The sequence below is a fragment of the Xiphophorus hellerii genome, chromosome 13 (genome assembly GCF_003331165.1).
Source record: "Xiphophorus hellerii strain 12219 chromosome 13, Xiphophorus_hellerii-4.1, whole genome shotgun sequence".
Taxonomy (NCBI): domain Eukaryota; kingdom Metazoa; phylum Chordata; class Actinopteri; order Cyprinodontiformes; family Poeciliidae; genus Xiphophorus; species Xiphophorus hellerii.
The window spans coordinates 417733-438515 of record NC_045684.1 but is presented as its reverse complement, the minus strand read 5'-3'; the positions used below and the strand labels follow the sequence as shown (position 1 = coordinate 438515).

Genomic DNA, 20783 nt, shown 5'->3' with positions numbered 1-20783 from the left:
CACAAACAGGATGGAATCCATCTTGGAGAAGTTGCTAGTTTTGGCCCGGTGGAAACAACCACGCTAATTTGGATGATTGGAATTAACAGAGATGTACGGGTTGAGACGGTAGGGCAGATGGAAATATTAAGTCTGCACGATCTAAACAAAATTGTTTATTCTGAATCTGGCACCTCTGACTGGGTATATCAAATTTCCTGGAGTTTAGGTAAACAGTTGCTCCCTCCCTGGAGTCACCCGTGGAACCATATGGCTAAACTCTCCAAGGACTTGCTCTTAGATAATGCCATCTTATCAGGCTGTAACAAGATGCTCATGCATGGCTACTGACAAAACACCCCCTGATCTCACCGCCTGTCATTGGATTAAAATCCAATGATTAGTTACAATCTAATTATAATCCACTAATTGCAAAAACCATGAAAAAGTGTGATTACTACCGTAATTATAATCCAATTAGTTACCGACTGTATTAATATTCCATTTATTCTCATGTCTTTGTAATGTCTGAAATTTGCTACATTTGCATAATTTATCCTGATATGTAATTTCTGCCAGTCTGTCTCTCTAGCCTTGTTTTATTTTATTACTTTCAGAAATTGTGGAGTATTCACTATTTGACCAATATTATACTTTTTAGATTATAATGCAGATAAACTCTTATTAGTTTTTCCTACTTCTAGCTTCTAAATGATAAATTATGGAGTACTTATAATTATCTTGCAACCCATAAAAGGAATTAGAACAAACTTAGAATCCAGAGGAACTCACCCTACTACCTTGGATCAACATGATCAGAACAGGAACCCAGAGAAACCCCTAATAAGTAATGCATAAATCATGCATTACTTATTCTTAAACATGAGGAACTAATACTTTAGACTTTTTCTTCTTTTGCTCTTTCCTTTGGTTTTGTTATTTAATTTCCTTCTAATTCATGTAAAGTACTTTGAATTGCCTTGTTGCTGAAAATGTGCTTTAGAAATAAAATGACCTCAATATGAACTGGATCTGGATCCATATGAATCTGGATCCATATGAATCTGGATCGTTCTGTTTATTAGTTACCGTCTGTATTCATATTCCATTTATTCTCATTTACTTTAGTCTGGTTCTAGTTTAAACTAACTTGCATTTTTAAAGCAACAAAAACACATTTCAGCCTTAAAGGAAGAAATTCTCCAAAATAATAGAAATCACTAATAAGTTCAGATTTTATTGGAAACATCCAGTTGAAGTTAAAATAATTAAAATGTTTCTGATTCAGACAAACTTCCATTTTCACTTCATATTTTATTGGTTTTCCGTGTTTTAAAGGAGATAATATGTTCAGAGGTCAGAGGTCATCCATCATGGCCAGCAGGTCATCTCCTTTACTGCCTCTGGGATTCTCCAGCTCCGCCTCTTCATCAGTAAACTGTCCGGCGATCCGGGCCAGCGCCAACGCCGCCTCTTCATCCTGGATCAAACAGAACCCGGGCCGGTCGGATCAGAACACCGGGACTTCTGACCTGACCGGATTCATCCCAGAACTCAGACGCTAGTTTCTATTTGTGTGAAGGTTTGATGAAACTGGTTTCCATTTGAAACTTTTCCAGCTGATTTACTGAAGCTAAACGTTCCTCAGTCTCTGTTTTATGCAGAAACATTAAAAATACTTTAAAATGTTTTCTGTTGTGGTTCTGGGTCAGAAATGATCCAGCCCACTGAACATTTTTAAATATTGTAATGTATTAAAATGATATTTAAAGGAAAAGTCCACCAAGCTGAGCGGAGAGCAGCCAGCAGGGGGCGATAAACCCAATCAGAACCAGTAAATGTTCCGGTCCAAACGGGCCTCAGTGGAGCAGAAGCAGCCAATCAGAGCTCAGCCGTGTTGACCCACCTGCACAGCCTGGATGTTGATCACCTGGAAGATGGCCGCCTGCCCTGCTGGAGTGCCGCTGGGCAACAGACACAACGCCAGTCAGCGGGAACAACTCCAGATTTACCGGGAACTGAAGAGGAAGAACTCACCCCTCCTCATCCTCCTCCGGGTCCAAGGGGAACAGGCTGATCTGGAACCGCGGCGCCGCGGCGGGAACGGACCCGGCCTTCATGCAGCCCATGAGCCGGGCCAGCAGGTTCAGCTCCTCCTTGGCCAGCGGGTTGGTTCTGTCCGGCTGCAGGACGGAGAACGGACAGCAGGGTTCAACCAGAACCAAACAGAACCAGAACCGCCTGGTCTGGACCAGCTCAGACCGGTTACCTGGGCTCCAGGTGTTCTGGATGTCTGGGTCTCCTCCGGACGCTCGGCCTGGTACCTGGAACAGGAAGCGGGGTCAGGCGGAGCGGGGTGCGGCCGCAGTATGTTACCGGCTCAGGGTTCTTACAGATTCTGGCCCAGCTTGAGGACTCTGTCTCCGCTCAGCTCAAACGATCCTTCACCAACAGAACCGCTGTAGGTTCCTCCAGGCAGGAACTCGCTCCGACCCACTTCCCTCCCTCTGGGGTCAAAGGTCCTGGAACGACGACAGCTCATCAAATGGGTCATATTTTACTCAGGCATTCAAATGTCACAGTTTCAAACATAATGTTTAATTTGCAAGCAAAATATTTACCTTGAAGTTCATTTTTAGTGAACAAACTAATTTAGATCCAATTTAGCTCTGAGCTAGCTAAATATTTAGGTCACAAACTACATATTTAGCTAGCTCAAGCTAAATGTTTAGCTGATGTACAAATCCATTTACCAATAAGCAGAAGTGGACTATCAAAATAAAAGCTTGGTAAACTGTAGATCCGTTTAGCCTTTAAACATTAATCGTTTGTTTTAAGCTGAAATGTTCAAGAAAACAAACGAAGATGAAGAGACAAGATGAAACGGAAGACCCAGCTTTTATTTTGATAGTCCACTTCCGCTTATAGTTACCTCTGAGCTAATTACTTGGCTTCGAACAAATATTTTGCTTATTAACTAAATATATAACTTTCCAGATTTTTTTATTAGCTGTATGATTAATATTTAGTTTAAATGTTTCGTTAGTTAAGATTTATCTTGCTAGTTAATATTTAATAAGGTTTAGTTTCTATTATAACAGACTAAATAACTCAGATTATTGCTGTTCATTTTTGACAGATCGTTATTCTGACGGGTCAAACAGAACCTGCAGGTCCAGTTTCTCCTGATCCAATCAGAGGAGAGATCTACTGGGAGAGAGTGGGCGTGTCTCTGCTCTCTGATTGGACAGAAATCAGGAAGTCCTCCAGCAGTGGGCGTTAGAGACAGACTCCACATGCATAATCAGAACGTTCTGGGTTCTAACCGGACCTGCTGCAGAACCAAAGTCCAACATCTGAGGAACAAACTAGATTTTAAAAAATTATTTTATTGTGGAAAAAACTAAAAAGCATAAAAATCCTGTTTGAGTCGGGTAAAACCCAACAAGCTTTAAATGATGGTTCTGATGGACCGGAGGAGATGTGGAGGTCCATACAGAACCGGGTTCAGGTTGTTTTCATTCTAAAGGTCCCAGCAGAACCGAGCTGTGTCGGTCCAAACGGTTCTGTAAGGCCGGTTCACCTGCAGGTCAGGAATAATAATCATAACTTATGAAGACAGAACCGGTACCAGCCTCACCTGATCAGTCCCGGTACCTCTACTCTGGTCGGAACCGGACCGGACGTCATCAGGACAAACCGGCCGCTGGGGTTCTGGATCTGGTTCTTCAGGAAAACAGAAACCTGAAAACAAACGTTGGTCAGGAGCCGGGCGGTTCTGACCCGGGTGGTTCTGACCCATTTACTGACCCGGGAGGTTCTGACCCGGTACTGACCCGGGTGGTTCTGACCCATTTACTGACCCCAGAGGTTCTGATCCGGTACTGACCCGGGTGGTTCTGACCCATTTACTGACCCGGGCGGTTCTGACTCTTTTACTGACCCGGGAGGTTCTGACCTGGTACTGACCCGGGTGGTTCTGACCCATTTACTGACCCCGGAGGTTCTGACTCTTTTACTGACCCGGGCGGTTCTGACCCGGTACTGACCCGGGTGTGCACGTCCTGCAGGAAGGTGAGCAGCGTCTGTCTGAGCAGCTGGAATTCTCCGTCTGATAATCTGGAGTAAACCTGCAGGAGGAGACAGCAGGAATCACTCAGGGTTCACCGGGCCAGACAGAACCAGAACCAGAACCAGCTGCGCACCTCGATGATCTTCCTGTGCATCTCATCCACCTGGTTGAGGACGGCCGGCGTGTCTCTGACGAAGGCCCTGGCGGCGTCCAGGTGGTTGTAGGAGACGAGCAGCAGGTCTCTGGGCCGCGGGCTGAGCAGAACCTGGTACTTGAAGGCCATGATCATCAGCTCATACAGCTGCAGGCCAGCAGGAAAAACAGTTTCTGGGTCAGAACCACGGACCCGGTGGCACAGAGAAACCTGCAGACTTTATTAAAAATAGAGCTGATAACAGATCTGATCGTATAACCTGGATATGAAACCAGAACTGCAACGACAGCAGGAACATAAATAAAACTTCTCTTCACTGGTCCTTCACTTTGTCTGCTAGAAACTGTGCTGCCCCCTGGTGGCCAGATTGACGACATTTTTTTTAAACATCAGGCACCGCTAGCTGAAAAGTTAGCTGGACTAGCTCCATAAACATTAGGTCTGCTAAGGCTAAAGAATTTTACCGAAATGGCACTCAGCATAAGCTAAAGCTAAATACTATAGCAACATGGCGCTTAGCAAAGCTAATGCTAACGCTCTACAGCCATGGTGACACCCGCCATGTGTCAAGGTGAGACTCAGAACATTTCAGGTAAGTGGATTTTTTTAAATGTGTTTGTTTAATTAACACTCCTGGTTATTAATGTTTTCTTACAGTCATATTAATACTAATTGCCGTTTGTTCAATAAAGTTTCTTGAAGAAAAAAAAGGAGAATGTGAGGAGAGGAAACAGAACTACTGTGTTGACATACTTCAAAATAAGAGCATGAATATAACAACTATTTGAATAACTCTTAACAGTTAATAACCAAAACTTCAACACTGACATCAAACTTTATTCAACTGAAAGTTTACAAAACAGCCGAGTAAATTGGCTCCTTAGAATTTATCCAGAATAATTCATTTAAACAATTTGAAAGTTAAAAAACATTAGCTCAGCTGTTAGCGCATTAGCTGAAGTGTGCCTACCACTGTAATACGTTTCTTTTTTAAATTTAGTAGAAAAAAGTTTTATTGATTTACTTTGACAGCTGCTGTTTTTGTCCTACCCTGTCCATGCTGGCCGGGTTCAGCCTCATGATGGAGGAATGGGCCAACCGGGTCAGAACCGTCTTCATGGTCCGGTGGGAATACAGCTGCTGAGGCTTCAGGAGTTCATCCATGAAGGATTTACTGAACATGGTGCCGACCACGTCGTTCAGAACTGAGCCACCCGGAAACACAGGAAGTCCAGCAGCAACATTAGAGGAACTAAACAGGAAGTTCTGTTCTAGGCCAAACTGCGACTTCCTCTAGGAGGCGGGAGCTAAACAGGAAGTTCTGTTCTAGGCCGAACTGCGACTTCCTCTAGGAGGCGGGAGCTAAGCAGGAAGTTCTGTTCTAGGCCAAACTGCGACTTCCTCTAGGAGGCGGGAGCTAAACAGGAAGTTCTGTTCTAGGCCGAACTGCGACTTCCTCTAGGAGGCGGGAGCTAAGCAGGAAGTTCTGGTACCTCGTTTCCTGTCTCGTTCTGACCAAACTCCTGCGGAGCACCAACGGTTCCCATGAAACAAAGGAAGACAGAGCAGTTACTGAAGAGGCTGTGGCCCCACCCACCACACCTGCCAGGTACGCCCACCTGTCTCTGATTGGTCCTCAGATGTGTTGAGCGCTCGTAGGCGCTGGTCCAGGATGTAGAGCATTTCTCCTCCCAGGTTAATGAAGACCAGGGGCAGCGTCCTCACCGACATCCTGCTGGTCCCGACCCACTTCCCGGAGCAGAGGTCAGAGGTCAGAGGCAGCTGGGAGCTGCTGGCTGTTCCTGCTGGGAATCGCCGCCATGTCTGTATCTGAACTGATCCAGATCCTGCAGCTTCCCTCCAAGAGGCGACAGCTGGTGAGCAAGAGGATCAGAGGAGCTGCTCAAGCCGATTGGACGGGATAAAGACGCTGGAGTGACGCAGCAGGTTGAGCACGGAGGTGGAGCCAAACTGGGGCCAAAAACATATAGAAACACACCACCATGACATCTAGAGAAAAAATAAAATTAAAATGTGGTTTATTTCGCATTTATATCATAAGAATGGTTTTGTAGTTCCCATAAACACCTGAAGTTTGACCTTTGGCCTCCTCCAACTTTGTTGGACTGTTGATCAGATCTAAACATCAAAGCTCATATTCACAAATAGTCCTGACACTAAAAGAAGCTCCACTTTGGTCAAAGTTTTCATAAATAATTGTTTTTAATTATACAGTGAACCCTCGTTTTTCGCGGGGTTCGCGTTCCGAAAAGAACCAGTGATCGGTGAAATCCGTGAAGTAGTTACCTTTTATTTTTTACATTTATGATAAAGCATAATTAAATACTCTACATTGAAACCAAAGAACAAAGCCTGTTTTCAGGACCAAGCTTTTTTTAACAAATAGAACGTTTTCTTACAAACAACTACAGTAAATAATCATTTTAATCATCAATATGAAGAACAGTAGGACAAATTGTGACTGGCGTATTTCTCTGTTCCTCTGACTGACGCCGCGGCCTGACTCCGCCCTCTACTGGCTTTTTCTTCTGAAGCCTGAGGTGCAGGTGAGTTTTTTCAGAAGAACATAGTTATCAGTAGTTGTTGTTGCTCTGTTTTCTTCTGGGCAAAAATATTTGCCAAAATTTGCCAAGCTGTATTACTATATTTAAATACCGTAACATTATTGGCATGTTACGGGTTATAGAGAAGAAGCGCGGAGACTGTTTAGCCAATCAGGACGCAGAACACAATGCACTGTGAAAGAAAACTGGACAAAAAACTCGGCGAAGCAGCGAGGCCGTAAAAGGTGAACCACGTTACAGCGAGGGTTCACTGTATTAAACTGAGTTTTTGTGTGTATGGAATCCAAAACATACCAAAATGTATTTGTTCCCCAAATATCCGTCTACATCATATCTGATATTCAGTTTTTCCTCCTATTTGTGTTTCTGCTTATCTTACAGGAGACTCGAACCGTCCCAAAGGAATCGTTTGTTAGCGTCTCTGCTTGACCTGAAACCAAAACATGACAAGTTTTGCTACTGATGCTAAAATCTGAGCCTATAATTCATCTCAAACAATGTTATTAAACATTCATCAACTTAAAACTTTAGGAGCTCAGACTCTGCAGACCTCAAGTAGCAGGTTAAAGGTTAAAGGTCATGACCCTGAATCAGTATGGCTGCTTGGAAGGATTGAAGGAGAAAGACTCTTCTCTCCAAAAACAAGATGGCCGTTCATCAACGTTTAGCAGAGCTGCATCTGACAGAGGACGAGACTACTGGGACAATGTCCTCTGGACATGTTGGACCAGGATGGAGGAAATCTAACACAACAGACCACCAGAAATGTCCAATGCCAATGGGTTTGGAAATCTTTCAGTCACTGAGTGGACCAGGTTGTCCTCTGACCAGGTTGTCCTCTGTAGACCAAGGTATTCTAGAGTCAGATCTGAGTCCAACTGTGTCCTCCCCCCGGCCACTGAGACACATTTTACTATCCAAACAGAGCCGTCCCTTTAGGACGTCCGTCTCTGTCCTCCACGCTTAGAAGACTAGATTAGAGTAAATCATGCAAATGTTCGTTTATCTCCCAGAGCGGCTGCCCGCTCAGCAGACAATTACCTTTGTGAGACAATTCAGTCACTAGTGACCGCTGCCAACACAATGTGAGGACATCGAGAAGACGAACCCGGACAAATCCTGACTTTAACGGTTTAACCACAGAAACCAGCATGGAGAGCCAGCTCTACCTCTGGCTCTTCTCTCTGTAAGTCTTCATCTTCAATTTACCTTCCAGATCCAGCAGGAACTCAGCAACTACAGGAAAATTTTACTGCCAAAAGTCAAGAGCTTACATTTTGAATCTGAAAGCAGTATTTTATGTTCCTAGCACAGTTGCTAAGTGATAATAGTCCTAGATTTGAGAGAAAGTGAAAGGAATTGAAAAGCAATGGAGGTTTGTGAAAGTTTGTGCATGAGGAGAAAAAATCTGTCAGAAACAAAAGTTGAGTGTGAAAACTGCGATTTGATGGAAAGCAGAGAATCTTTGAATGAGAACTGTCACGAAGCGGTGCGGGTGTGAGGTGGTGAGGCAGAGGCAGCGGACCCAGGAATGATGAATTATGATGTTTTTAATGAAAATAACTTAGTCCAAACAACGAGCAGGAGTAACACAAACTGAACACGAGGAGACTAAACATTGACGAAACATTGACGAGGACCCGACGAGGAACAAGGAACACAGGTGGAGTTAAATACACGGGAGGGTAATCACAGAACGAGACACACCTGGGAACAATCAAGGGGAGGACAGGACAACGAAGAGACTCAAGGACACAAAAAAACTCTAAATGAACACAGAAAACACAGATCCTGACAAGAACTCAGCATCTACAGGGGAATTTTACTGCCAAAAATCAAAAGTTTATATGTTCAGTTTGAGAGTAGGATTTTATATCTTTGTCCTCAAAACTTGCAATGCTTGCACTCAAAATTTCTCTCTTTCAAATATTCTCTGTTCTCCTTTAGATCTTAGTGTTTACATTCAGATTTGGGTGCATGCATTACAAGTTTTGAGAGCAATGAGTTGAAATCCTGCGTTTAAATAGAAAACTTAAGCTCTTGACTTGTGGCAGTAAAATTCCCTCAGTCCAGAATTTACATTTTCAATTTGAGAACATAATTTAATATATTTGCTCTCAAAACTTCTGCTCTCTTTCAAATATTGAGTCCCCTGCTCTCACTTAGAAAATGTAAGCTCTTTACTTGTGGCAGTAACCATCTTCCAACCGTTCCCTCCTCCAGATTGCCCTCCTGTGTTTACACAGGGGTCGGTTTCAACGACAAGTCGGACCTGGACTCTGGTCTCCTCAACAGGAAGTGGATGGCGTCCATCCCTGATGCGACTCCGGTCTCCGCCATCGCGGTTCCTGGAACCCATGAGAGCCTGACGCTGAGCGGAGGGCCGCTCGCGGTGACTCAGGTATGGACTCTGGAAAAGCAGCTGAACGTCGGGATCCGCTATCTGGACATCCACGCTGGGATCTGGTTTCCCACCGACAAGCAGGTCGGCATCCGAGACGCCAACTGGCTCTTCTCCCAGGGCGTCACCTTTACCGCGGTGGTAGAGAAGGTTCTGGCATTCCTGGATGAGAACGGGGGCGAGGCGGTGCTAATGAAGGTGACGCTACACGGCCTATACCAAGACCGAGCGGCGCGGATGGTGGAGCAGCAGCTGCAGAGGTTTAAGGGCAAAATCTGGAGGAAGGTGTCGGTACCAGAACTGGGCCAGGTCCGAGGGAAGATCGTCTTTCTGCAGAACAGGAAGTTCCCCCTGGGAACGGAGAACCACCGTTCCTACCTCTTTGAGTCCAACCAGCTGAAAGCCGTAGAGGAGAAACTCAGAGACGTCCGGTGGCATCTCTGCGGCCATTACGTCCTGCTGACCCAAACCGCCGCCGCCGCAATGCAGAGGCCCAAGGCGCTGGCCCGGTCCGTCAACCGCCAGCTCAGCAACCTGGTCCGCCGCCGCAGGGCCGGCGCCGGCTGTCTGGGCGTCATCAGCATGGACTTCCCCAGCGCCGAGCTGATCCGCAACATCATCCGGCTGGGAACCTGCGGCTGCGGGCCGACCGCGGGCCGGCCGGCAGGACCGGAGAGACCGGGACCAACAGAACCAGGGGACCCGGGAGAAGAACCAGGAACAACAGAACCAGGAGAACCAACAGAAAAAGAAACAGGAGAACCAACAGAACCAGGAGAACCAACAGAACCAGAACCAGGAGAACCAACAGAACCAGGAGAAACAACGGAACCAGTAAAACCAACAGAACCTGGAGAACCAACAGAACCAGAAGCAGGAGAACCAACAGAACATACAGAACCTGGATCTGGAGAACCAGGAGAACCTGGAACAGAACCAGTAAAACCAACAGAACCTGAACCAGGAGAACCAACTGAAAAAGAACGAGGAGGAAAAACAGAACCTGTAGAACCAATAGAACCTGGACCTGGAGAACCAGGAGAACCAACGGAACCAGTAAAACCAACAGAACCTGGACCTGGAGAACCAGGAGAACCTGGACCAGAACCAGTAGTACCAACTGAACCAGAACCAGGAGAACCAACGGAACATACAGAACCTGGACCTGGAGAACCAGGAGTACCAACAGAACCAGAACCAGGAGAACCAACGGAACCAGTAAAACCAACAGTACCTGGACCTGGAGAACTTGGAGAACCTGGACCAGAACCTGGAGAACCAACAGAAAAAGTAGTACCAACTGAACCAAAACCTGGAGAACAAACAGAACCTGGACCTGGAGAACCAACAGAACCTGAACCTGGAGAACCAACTGAACCAGAACCTGGAGAACCTGGACCTGGAGTACCTGGACCAGAACCAGGAGAACCAACGGAACCTGGAGAACCAACAGAACCTGGACCTGGGGAACCAACAGAACCCGAACAAGGAGAACCAACAAAACCTGGATCTGGGGAACCAACAGAACCTGGACCTGGAGAACCAACAGAACCTGAACCAGAAGAACCAACAGAACCTGGACCAGAACCAAGAGAACCAGAACCAACTGAACCAGAACCAGGAGAACCTGGACCTGGAGAACCTGGACCAGAACCAGGAGAACCAACGGAACCAGGAGAACCAACTGAACCTGGACCAGAATCAGTAGTACCAACAGAACCAGTAGAACCAACAGAACCAGAACAGGGAGAACCAACAGAACCTGGACCTGGAGAACCAACAGAACCTGGAGAACCAACTGAACCAGAACCAGGAGAACCAACGGAACATACAGAACCAAAACCTGGAGAACAAACAGAACCTGGACCTGGAGAACCAACAGAACCTGAACAAGGAGAACCAACAGAACCTGGACCTGGGGAACCAACAGAACCCGAACAAGGAGAACCAACAGAACCTGGACCTGGGGAACCAACAGAAACTGAACCAAGAGAACCAGAACCAACTGAACCAGAACCAGGAGAACCTGGACCTGGAGAACCTGGACCAGAACCAGGAGAACCAACGGAACCAGGAGAACCAACTGAACCTGGACCAGAATCAGGAGTACCAACAGAACCAGTAGAACCAACAGAACCAGAACAAGGAGAACCAACAGAACCTGGACCTGGAGAACCAACAGAACCTGAACCTGGAGAACCTGGACCTGGAGAACCTGGACCACAACCAGGAGAGCCAACAGAACCTGGACCAGAATCAGTAGTACCAACAGAACCAGTAGAACCAACAGAACCAGAACAGGGAGAACCAACAGAACCTGGACCTGGAGAACCAACAGAACCAGAACCAGGAGTACCAACTGAACCAGAACCAGGAGAACCAACGGAACATACAGAACCTAGACCTGGAGAACTTGGAGAACCTGGACCAGAACCAGGAGTACCAACAGAACCTGGAGAACCAACTGGACTAGAACCAGGAGAACCAACAGAACCAGAACAAGGAGAACCAACAGAACCTGGACCTGGAGAACCAACAGAACCTGGACCTGGGGAACCAACAGAACCTGAACCAGTAGAACCAACAGAACCTGGAGAACCAACAGAACCAGAACAAGGAGAACCAACAGAACCTGGACCTGGAGAACCAACAGAACCTGGACCTGGGGAACCAACAGAACCTGAACCAGAAGAACCAACAGAACCTGAACCTGGAGAACCAACTGAACCAGAACCTGGAGAACCTGGACCTGGAGTACCTGGACCAGAACCAGGAGAACCAACGGAACCTGGAGAACCAACAGAACCTGGACCTGGGGAACCAACAGAACCCGAACAAGGAGAACCAACAAAACCTGGATCTGGGGAACCAACAGAACCTGGACCTGGAGAACCAACAGAACCTGAACCAGAAGAACCAACAGAACCTGGACCAGAACCAAGAGAACCAGAACCAACTGAACCAGAACCAGGAGAACCTGGACCTGGAGAACCTGGACCAGAACCAGGAGAACCAACGGAACCAGGAGAACCAACTGAAATTGGACCAGAATCAGTAGTACCAACAGAACCAGTAGAACCAACAGAACCAGAACAGGGAGAACCAACAGAACCTGGACCTGGAGAACCAACAGAACCTGGAGAACCAACTGAACCAGAACCAGGAGAACCAACGGAACATACAGAACCTAGACCTGGAGAACCTGGACCAGAACCAGGAGTACCAACAGAACCAGTAGAACCAACAGAACCAGAACAAGGAGAACCAACAGAACCTGGACCTGGAGAACCAACAGAACCTGGACCTGGGGAACCAACAGAACCCGAACCAGTAGAACCAACAGAACCTGGAGAACGAACAGAACCAGAAGAACCAACAGAACCTGAACCTAGAGAACCAACAGAACCCGAACAAGGAGAACCAACAAAACCTGGACCTGGGCAACCAACAGAACCTGAACCAGTAGAACCAACAGAAACTGGAGAACGAACAGAACCAGAAGAACCAACAGAACCTGAACCTGGAGAACCAACTGAACCAGAACCAGGAGAACCAACAGAACCTGGACCTGGAGAACCTGGACCAGAACCAGGAGAACCAACGGAACCAGGAGAACCAACTGAATCTGGAGAACCAACAGAACCAGGCGAACCAACAGAACCTGGACCAGAATCAGTAGTACCAACAGAACCAGTAGAACTAACAGAACCAGAACAAGGAGAACCAACAGAACCTGGACCTGGAGAACCAACAGATCCTGGAGAACCAACTGAACCAGAACCAGGAGTACCAACTGAACCAGAACCAGGAGAACCAACGGAACATACAGAACCTGGACCTGGAGAACTTGGAGAACCTGGACCAGAACCAGGAGTACCAACAGAACCAGGAGTACCAACAGAACCAGAACAAGGAGAACCAACAGAACCTGGACCTGGAGAACCAACAGAACCTGGAGAACCAACAGAACCTGGACCTGGGGAACCAACAGAACCTGGACCAGAACCAAGAGAACCAGAACCAACTGAACCAGAACCAGGAGAACCAACAGAACCTGAACCTGGAGAACCTGGACCTAGAGAACCTGGACCAGAACCAGGAGAACCAACGGAACCAGTAGAACCAACTAAACCAGGAGAACCAACAGAACCTGGACCTGGGGAACCAACAGAACCTGAACCAGTAGAACCAACAGAACCTGGAGAACGAACAGAAACAGAAGAACCAACAGAACCTGAACTTGGAGTACCAACTGAACCAGAACCAGGAGAACCAACAGAACCTGGACCAGAACCAAGAGAACCAGAACCAACTGAACCTGAACCTGGAGAACCTGGACCTGGAGAACCTGGACCAGAACCAGGAAAACCAACGGAACCAGGAGAACCAACTGAACCTGGAGAACCAACAGAACCAGGCGAACCAACAGAACCTGGACCTGGAGAACCATCAGAACCAGAACAAGGAGAACCAACAGAACCTGGACCTGGAGAACCAACTGAACCAGAACCAGGAGAACCAACTGAACCAGTAGAACCAACAGAACCTGGACCAGAACCAAGAGAACCAGAACCAACTGAACCAGAACCCGGAGAACCAACTGAACCAGTAGAACCAACAGAACCTGGACTTGGAGAACCTGGACCAGAACCAGGAGAACCAACGGAACCAGGAGAACCAACTGAATCTGGAGAACCAACAGAACCAGGCGAACCAACAGAACCTGCACCAGAATCAGGAGTACCAACAGAACCAGTAGAACCAACAGAACCAGAACAAGGAGAACCAACAGAACCTGGACCAGAATCAGGAGTACCAACAGAACCAGTAGAACAAACTGAACCAAAACCTGGAGAACCAAAAGAACCTGAACCAGTAGAACCAACAGAACCGGTGGAACCAACAGAACCTGAACCTGGAGAACCAGCAGAACCAGAAACAGGAGAAAAAACAGAACCAGTACCAGGGGAACCAACAGAACCAGAAACTGGAAAACCAACAGAACCTGGAGAACCAATAGAGCCAGAACCAGTAAAACCTTCAGAACCAACAGAACCAGAACCAGGAGAACCAATAGAACCAGTAGAACCAGCAAAACCAGAACCTGGAGAACCAACAGAACCTCCAGAACCAATAGAGCCAGAACCAGTAAAACCTTCAGAACCAACAGAACCAGAACCAGGAGTACCAACAGAACCTGGAGAACCAACGGAACTAGTAAAACCAACTGAACCAGAACCAGGAGAACCCAGATCAGAACCCAGATCAGGACCTGGACCTGGAGTTCTGGGCCCCCGCCCAGTGGTTCTGCCTGGAATCCCTTTCAAAATAAAACACAAACAGGAACCAGCATGGAGAGTTCGGAACTGCCACCGGGGGCGCTGACGCCTCCTGTCAGCAGCAGAACCGCCATCTTTGATCCGCAGAATGAGAATTAATAAAAGATTAAAATCGGTGTTGTTGTCATTTTATAATCTGATGTGAATCAAATTAGGATTATTTTAATCTCAAATTCCTAATCTGGAGATCTGTCATATGATTAACATTTATCACTAATTATACTTTAATCTGGAAACATTTTAATAACTCTTAAAAACAGAAAAGGCACCACTGCCACAAAACGGCTCAGATTATTACACAGAAAAGTCTGATAATTTAACTTCAAACTGATTGTTTAGCAAAACTTCGTACTGAAAAGATGTAAAAATCCAGTAGAAACATAAGACAGTAGTAATAAAAACATCATATCTGTCTGCCCATTATGTTTAAGAATTAAATGTTTCTTTAGTAAACTTGAGTATGATTTATGATTACTCAAATATTTTTATAAATATTTAAATTTAAATATTTTTAAAAATAAACGGCATTGAGGCCCAAACTTCAGACCGGTCCACCGGGATTTGTCCCGAACATCCCGGTTAGCCAATCCGGACCTTCTGCGGACATAAAGCGCTGCACCAACACGGTATTGGAACCAACAGACAATAAACCGACTGACGTCACTTCAGATTATATCTGACTTTGAAAAAACCTCAGCACCAATTTAATTTTCCATAAGCAATCTTCACCCACTTCAAAATGAGAACATGAATGCAAATTTCTACATGAAGAGTTCTTGGTCGATAACCAAACTGCAACACAGATGTTGAACATTATTGGATTTTTTAAAATTTTTTATTTAAATTATTTTTAAACTTTTTATACACAAGTCAAAAAAGAAATAAACATCCAGTGCTGAAAAACAATTGCAGAAATAAATAAACAACATTTAATTTTCTGTCAATGGCAAAAACCAAACTGTTGAGCAGGAGGAGTTTAGTTAGGAGGACAAGCCACAGCTCAGATATCCTAAAGATATCTTCCAGAAATTTCAGCTGAATCTGTAGACAAACACATAAAATAAACATGATCAAACCTTACCGCATTTACTTTAAAAAAAAATGTTTTTCTACAGTTTTTAAAATTTGAAGAGTGAAAAACTGTTTTTTAATACTTTATTTTTGTCATTTTAGCAGTTTCAGAGATACACATACATACATTGAACAGCTAGACCCTCTAACAAAAATTACAGAGCAACTAGTTTGACAGGAGCAGTTGAGTAATAAGCAACAAAAAATAATGTAATTACATTAATTATACCGTTGGTGTCAGATGAGTGATCCATTTCTTCCAGTATTTATTGTATTTCTAAGTGGCAAGTCTTAATGAAAGTCAGTCTCTCCATTGCGTGAATTTCCTCTATTATGTCCTTCCAGTCCAAACATGACGGTGGTTCCACATCCAGCCACCTGCGAGTTATAACTTTCTTTGCACCTGCTAATAATATTAGTAGGAGATATCTATCAGATTTCTCCAGTTCCTGGGTAAATTACCCAGGAAAACCACAGTAAAGTCACAGCATAAATTTAAGTCCATTTTTGTATTGATTTCTTTTATCACTTCTGACCAATAGGGTGCAATCTTAATACATTCCCAGAAAATGTCCTGCAGATACATTCCCACAGTTCCTCCAACATTTTGCCTTTTCAGTATCGTTACAATATTTACTTTTAATGTTCGGTGTAACAAAAAAACGCACCAGGCATTTCCAGGAAAATTCCTTCCACAGGCCAGAACTTGACGTGTGAATCACAGAGTTACATATATTTAACCAAACATGGTCAGTTATTGTTATTTTGGCCTCTTTTCCCCATTTAACCTTAATATATGTTTTATTACATTTTCTCTCCATTTGTAGACATAAGTATAGTTTGGATATTGTTTTTTTGGGAGGTTTTCCGTTCCTCGAATCTAATAGGATTTTATTATTTCATATATTCTGTATGTAATAAGTGCTGCTCTAAAATATCCCATAACAACCTGGCATGCAAGGAGAGACAATTTGAATGTTGGGCAATAATTTAATTACCCTGGACTTTTCCTTTGATGTGAGAGCGCATTTATGTCCTGTATATTATTGGAAACATTGTTGAAAAATCAACAAAGATAATGTTGGGGGAAAAAAGAACACATGGTCTATTATTTGCATTTAGCATAATTGGAACTTTGTTTTAAAAAAAAAACGACTCAAAAGGACTTGGAATTCCAAGCTCCCGACTTGAGACTTGACTCGGACTTGAGGACCAAGACTTGAGTCTTACTTGAGACTTGCAAAACAGTGACTTGGTCCGACCTCTGGTTTCTAAATGTTGATGTGAGAGAATACTGCAGAGTTCAGGTTGGACCGGTCCGAAGACTTTAGAAAAAAATGTTAAAGATTTCTCAGAGACTAAAGCAATATCAATCAATCAATCAATCAAATGTTATTTGTATGGCACATTTCAGCAACAAGGCAGTTCAAAGTGCTTTACATCATAAAAATACAAAGTCATAAAACACACAGTTACATTTAGTCAAGTTAAATGTTTCATTTATTAAATGTTCCAAAAGCAGCTCTAACCAGCTGGTTTTACTCTGGATTTAAATTAACTCAGTGTTTCGGGTGTTTCTCAATTTTCTGGAGGTTTATTCTTTTCTGCATCAGAACCAGAACCAGCAGGTTGATCCAGCAGCAGCAAATCTTTAATCTGTTCAGTGATTTATAAACTACCAGCAGTTTAAAGTCTCTCAGTGAAGGACTGTAGAACCAGGTGGTGTAGAACAGGGTGGTGTCTCTATCCTCCTGGTTCTAGTCAGAACTCCAGCAGCAGCGTTCTGGACCGTTGGGTTGTCAATCAGACCTGTGAAGACGCTGCTGCAGGAATCAAAGCCACTGAAGAGAAACTAAAGCCTGGATGAGTTTCTCTGATCTGAGACTTTAGTCTCTGGTCCTGGAAATGTTCTGCAGCTGGAGAAGAACCACTGTGGAACCGGCTTTATGTGGATCTGGAGGGTCAGGTCAGAGGTCATCACAATAGTTGCATCTTGAGTCAGAGATGAACTTTCCTCTCATCAGTCGCCTGCAGTAGAAACCTGCTGAGAATCCTCAGAGCCGTCAGATTGTTTTATGTAGAAACTCTTGGCCAGTTCCTCCATTCTCCTGTTGCTGCGAGGCGGTTCGTTGGAATCAGGTCCAAGGTTTTTAAAACATTTACTAAAACCGGGCAACAGATAGAAGAGATAGAAGATGATTTTCATAGAGGAGATGAGTTGTTTTTGTTTCTTCACACACATCCACTTAGTTGGCTGGACATGAGTGAAGAAACTCATCTTCTCCTTCTTCTTGTCTTCTTCCAGCTTCTTTTCCTCCACATCTGGATGGAGGCCATAAAAATAAATCCCCTTCCAAAACAACCCAATGACATAAAAAGCGGGCACACTTCCAGCAAAGACTGCAATGTGCAAAGATGAGATCTCTAAGTGAAGCGGATTCGAGCCAATTCCACAGTACCACAACCCACAGAGGACCCAGATGTCCACCAGCATGTAGAGGTGGTAGAACAGCATCAGTTTGCTGGTCCTCCTCCTCACCACGCCACTGAACCAGCTGAAGTACCAGATGAGGGCCACAGTGCCTCGGAACAGCCACTTCTCACCGACAGACTTCCTGAAGACCGAGTCTTCTTGTTTCGTCTCGATGTAAGAGGCAACGAAGAACAGGAGCAGCCAGGAGCAGACGAAGTGGGTGAAGATGTAGCAGGGCTCCACGGAGGCGAAGAGGGCGAGGGCAACAAGGCGACTCAACACCAAGAGCAGCTTCCAGAGGAAGAAGAGCGCCAACCGCACCACAGTCGTACAAGAGCAGCACCAGAATTGGTCGGTCTCACTGAGGCAGGAGATGACTGACTTGTAGTACTTGGCCTCAGAGAAGATGATGCTCACAAATGAGACCAGGATCTTACGCACTGAGGAGAAACAGAGACCATAACATTGAGAAAGGAGATGAAGCTAACGGTACGACACCAAAAACCCAACAATCTGTTGGCGTCTGATAGCCACTGAAAAAATTTGAGACTGACAAAAGTAATAACATTTACTGAAAATTATTCAATAAAAGTCAGATATTGCTTTTGAAATATGGCTCAGTAAATTTTTTTTTTAAATAAATGAATGAAACAGCTTCTAGATCTTGCGCTCTGAGGAGGATCTGTACCTGTGAGGACAGCCGGTGTCCAGCCATCGTCACTCAGGACGATGCTGAGCAGGAGGACGACCTGAGGAGCGCTCTCTGAGTACGCCTCAAAGATCCCCAGAATTCTCTGATCGTGTTTACGGTACTTTATTATTTTCTTCAGCTCCTCGGACTGAAAGCGGAGGTTTTCCATTGAAGCCGTTGCTATGGCTGCATGTCTGGAACAGACACAGCGACACTGAGGTAAGGACATGCCGATGTTTAGGTCAGAACAGGAAGAAACCTGGTTTAATGTCCTCAGACCAGGAAACTTTAAACGTTTCTGTCTAAAAGCATTACAGTTAGAATGAATGAAGGCGACTTAAACAGGTTTGGACTAAAAGACTGAGGAACCCAGTCCTGCTTGCATTGGACCCACCTGGTGTAGATTCCTAAATGGAAGATGTGCAGAAATCCAAGGTTGGGATACAGGATCCTCTCCAGGTTGGTCATCATGGCAAACTCATCATCCTTGTACCAGAGCCAGCTGAAAGTGTGTGTGAGCACGGCCGAGCCTATGAGCAGAACCAGCAGAACAGCGAGGTGCCCATACTCTCTATTCATGCCAAACATCACCAGAGTCTTGAAGTCCAAAACAACGTCAAGAACAAACAATGCAAGACCCAGCACATAGAGGAAAAATGACCAAATGCTCTTGGGCTTTCCCATGCAGCTCTTAATAAAACTACATCCAATAGGGGAGGAAGACTCTTCGTCTTCGTCTTGACTCTCCTCACTATGGGAAGGAGGCCTGTCGTCTGAAAGCTCCTCAATCGACAAAGAAGGCCTGGTCTCCGCCATTGCAGCAGCTGAAATGCCAGAACAACTGACTGTAAAAGGTGAGGTTTCTGCAGAAACTCCACCCACTCCTGGTCCAACTTGTCAGACTGGAGGCCGGCTCCCTTCAGGCCTACAGGAGGTTTAACTCTGCTGCTCACCTGAATATCTGAACCATCTGCAGCAAATGTTCTGCTTCTGGTCTCTTCCTGTCTCTACCGACCCCCTAAACCAACCAATCCCACAAAGTGGGGATGAAACTTGAGAAGGAGATCCGTTTTCCTAAAGGAGCAGTGGAATCCAGTTCGATCAGTCGTGTCTGAACTTGAGTAAACCATGATAAAACCTCTTTATCCAAAAAAATATTTACTCTAAAGGGAAATTAAGCCAGCTTAAGCCAGAGTTGTGTAGATGCTGTGGGCAGGAAGCATCTCCTGTAGAGGTCAGCGTTACAGTGAGTATTAGGAAGCCTGACTGAAGAATGAAGAACATTCCCACATTTGTCTCTATTATTCTTCATTTTCTGAAGAATCCTTCTTTGATCAGCTTGTGGATCTTTTTGAAGTCAGTGGTTCTGATGCTGCAGAAGAGATTAGTCTCCACAACAGACTGATAGAAGATCTGAAGCATCACATCAAACTGCTTTCATAATACTCCGGTTTGGTTCTGGCAACATTTGGAGCTCATCTATTTAGTTTGCCAGAGATCTCAGGTTATGATCGATGGAGGAGAAGGTTTAACTTCCTTCTCTCTGCTCTGCATGAAAGTCTCAACTCTTCTGGTATTATCGTAATCGATGATACCAAGTGTAAAAACACCTTGTTTCTATGTTTGCACATCATAACTGTCTAAAGGTAGAAAAACAAAAATCCTCTCAGCTGCACGGCATCCAGCACCAGATGAGGTAAACGCCTGAAAAAACAATCTTTAAAAGAAACAGTTTTATGTATTTTAGTTCCATTTTATAGAACAATCTAGTATTTATGTTACTGCTCACTGTCTTAACTTTGATATTTATTTTAACGACTGTATTGCGTTTTATATATTGTTCAGTTCCTAGTGCTAGCTATTTTTAGCCTGGTTAGCTTAAACACTACTGCTGGGTGATGTCATCATTCTGCCTTTACTTACGGAGCCCCCTAGGGGACATGGGGAATTTTTGTTCTTTTGCGTTACCTCGCAAAACGTATGCAGCATAATTGAATCCTGTAGCCTTTCTTATGGTG

At 45.0% G+C, this 20783-nt stretch overlaps 3 protein-coding genes and 1 long non-coding RNA gene across 6 annotated transcripts; 2 read left to right on the top strand and 2 right to left on the bottom strand.

The window, feature by feature from the left end:
• On the top strand, window positions 1–1068 carry LOC116731329 (uncharacterized). The gene is made up of 2 exons (XR_004341573.1): window positions 1–108; window positions 209–1068. It is a non-coding gene; the product is annotated as an uncharacterized LOC116731329 (long non-coding RNA).
• Window positions 31–6818, bottom strand: oscp1a (organic solute carrier partner 1a). 2 transcript variants are annotated; one of them, XM_032581050.1, is made up of 12 exons: window positions 5825–6818; window positions 5699–5728; window positions 5256–5410; window positions 4185–4352; window positions 4029–4109; window positions 3620–3723; window positions 2373–2501; window positions 2249–2303; window positions 2017–2162; window positions 1886–1943; window positions 1309–1459; window positions 31–108 (listed from the first exon to the last, which is right to left on the bottom strand). In XM_032581050.1, the coding sequence occupies exons 1-11, from the start codon at window positions 5934–5936 to the stop codon at window positions 1337–1339; spliced, it is 1161 nt and encodes a 386-aa protein (XP_032436941.1). In that variant the 5' UTR covers window positions 5937–6818; the 3' UTR covers window positions 31–108; window positions 1309–1336. The 2 variants fall into 2 exon arrangements, with proteins under 2 accessions (XP_032436941.1, XP_032436940.1); XM_032581049.1 differs by lacking the exon at window positions 31–108 and having other exon boundaries at window positions 1277–1459.
• LOC116731325 (1-phosphatidylinositol phosphodiesterase-like) lies at window positions 5389–9932 on the top strand (the record flags this gene model as incomplete). Its single annotated transcript, XM_032581051.1, has 3 exons — window positions 5389–5814; window positions 7172–7976; window positions 9014–9932. Coding segments are annotated over exons 2-3 (954 nt in total), but the record flags the coding sequence as incomplete, so codon positions are not given.
• Window positions 9933–14293: 4361 nt separating this feature from the next.
• On the bottom strand, window positions 14294–20375 carry LOC116731323 (XK-related protein 8-like). 2 transcript variants are annotated; one of them, XR_004341571.1, is made up of 4 exons: window positions 19160–20375; window positions 18763–18959; window positions 17541–18514; window positions 14294–14313 (listed from the first exon to the last, which is right to left on the bottom strand). XR_004341571.1 is itself a non-coding variant. In XM_032581047.1 (3 exons), exons 1-3 carry the CDS (start codon window positions 19579–19581, stop codon window positions 17622–17624), a joined length of 1512 nt encoding a protein of 503 aa, XP_032436938.1. In that variant the 5' UTR covers window positions 19582–20374; the 3' UTR covers window positions 17084–17621. The 2 variants fall into 2 exon arrangements, 1 of the variants encoding a protein (XP_032436938.1); XM_032581047.1 differs by lacking the exon at window positions 14294–14313 and having other exon boundaries at window positions 17084–18514; window positions 19160–20374.
• Window positions 20376–20783: the final 408 nt, after the last annotated feature.

Bases quoted from the DNA above. Each gene is read 5' to 3' on its own strand.
- LOC116731323 (XM_032581047.1), bottom strand. From the start codon at position 19,581: ATGGCGGAGACCAGGCCTTCTTTGTCGATTGAGGAGCTTTCAGACGAC. The intron at 18,960-19,159 runs GTGGGTCCAATG...TGTCTGTTCCAG, and splicing joins CATTTAGGAATCTACACCAG to ACATGCAGCCATAGCAACGG. The intron at 18,515-18,762 runs GTACAGATCCTC...GTTTCTCCTCAG, and splicing joins GACACCGGCTGTCCTCACAG to TGCGTAAGATCCTGGTCTCA.
- oscp1a (XM_032581050.1), bottom strand. From the start codon at position 5,936: ATGTCGGTGAGGACGCTGCCCCTGGTCTTCATTAACCTGGGAGGAGAA. The intron at 2,502-3,619 runs GTGAGGCTGGTA...TCGTCGTTCCAG, and splicing joins GAGGTACCGGGACTGATCAG to GACCTTTGACCCCAGAGGGA. The intron at 1,944-2,016 runs GTGAGTTCTTCC...TCTGTTGCCCAG, and splicing joins CCGGAGGAGGATGAGGAGGG to CGGCACTCCAGCAGGGCAGG.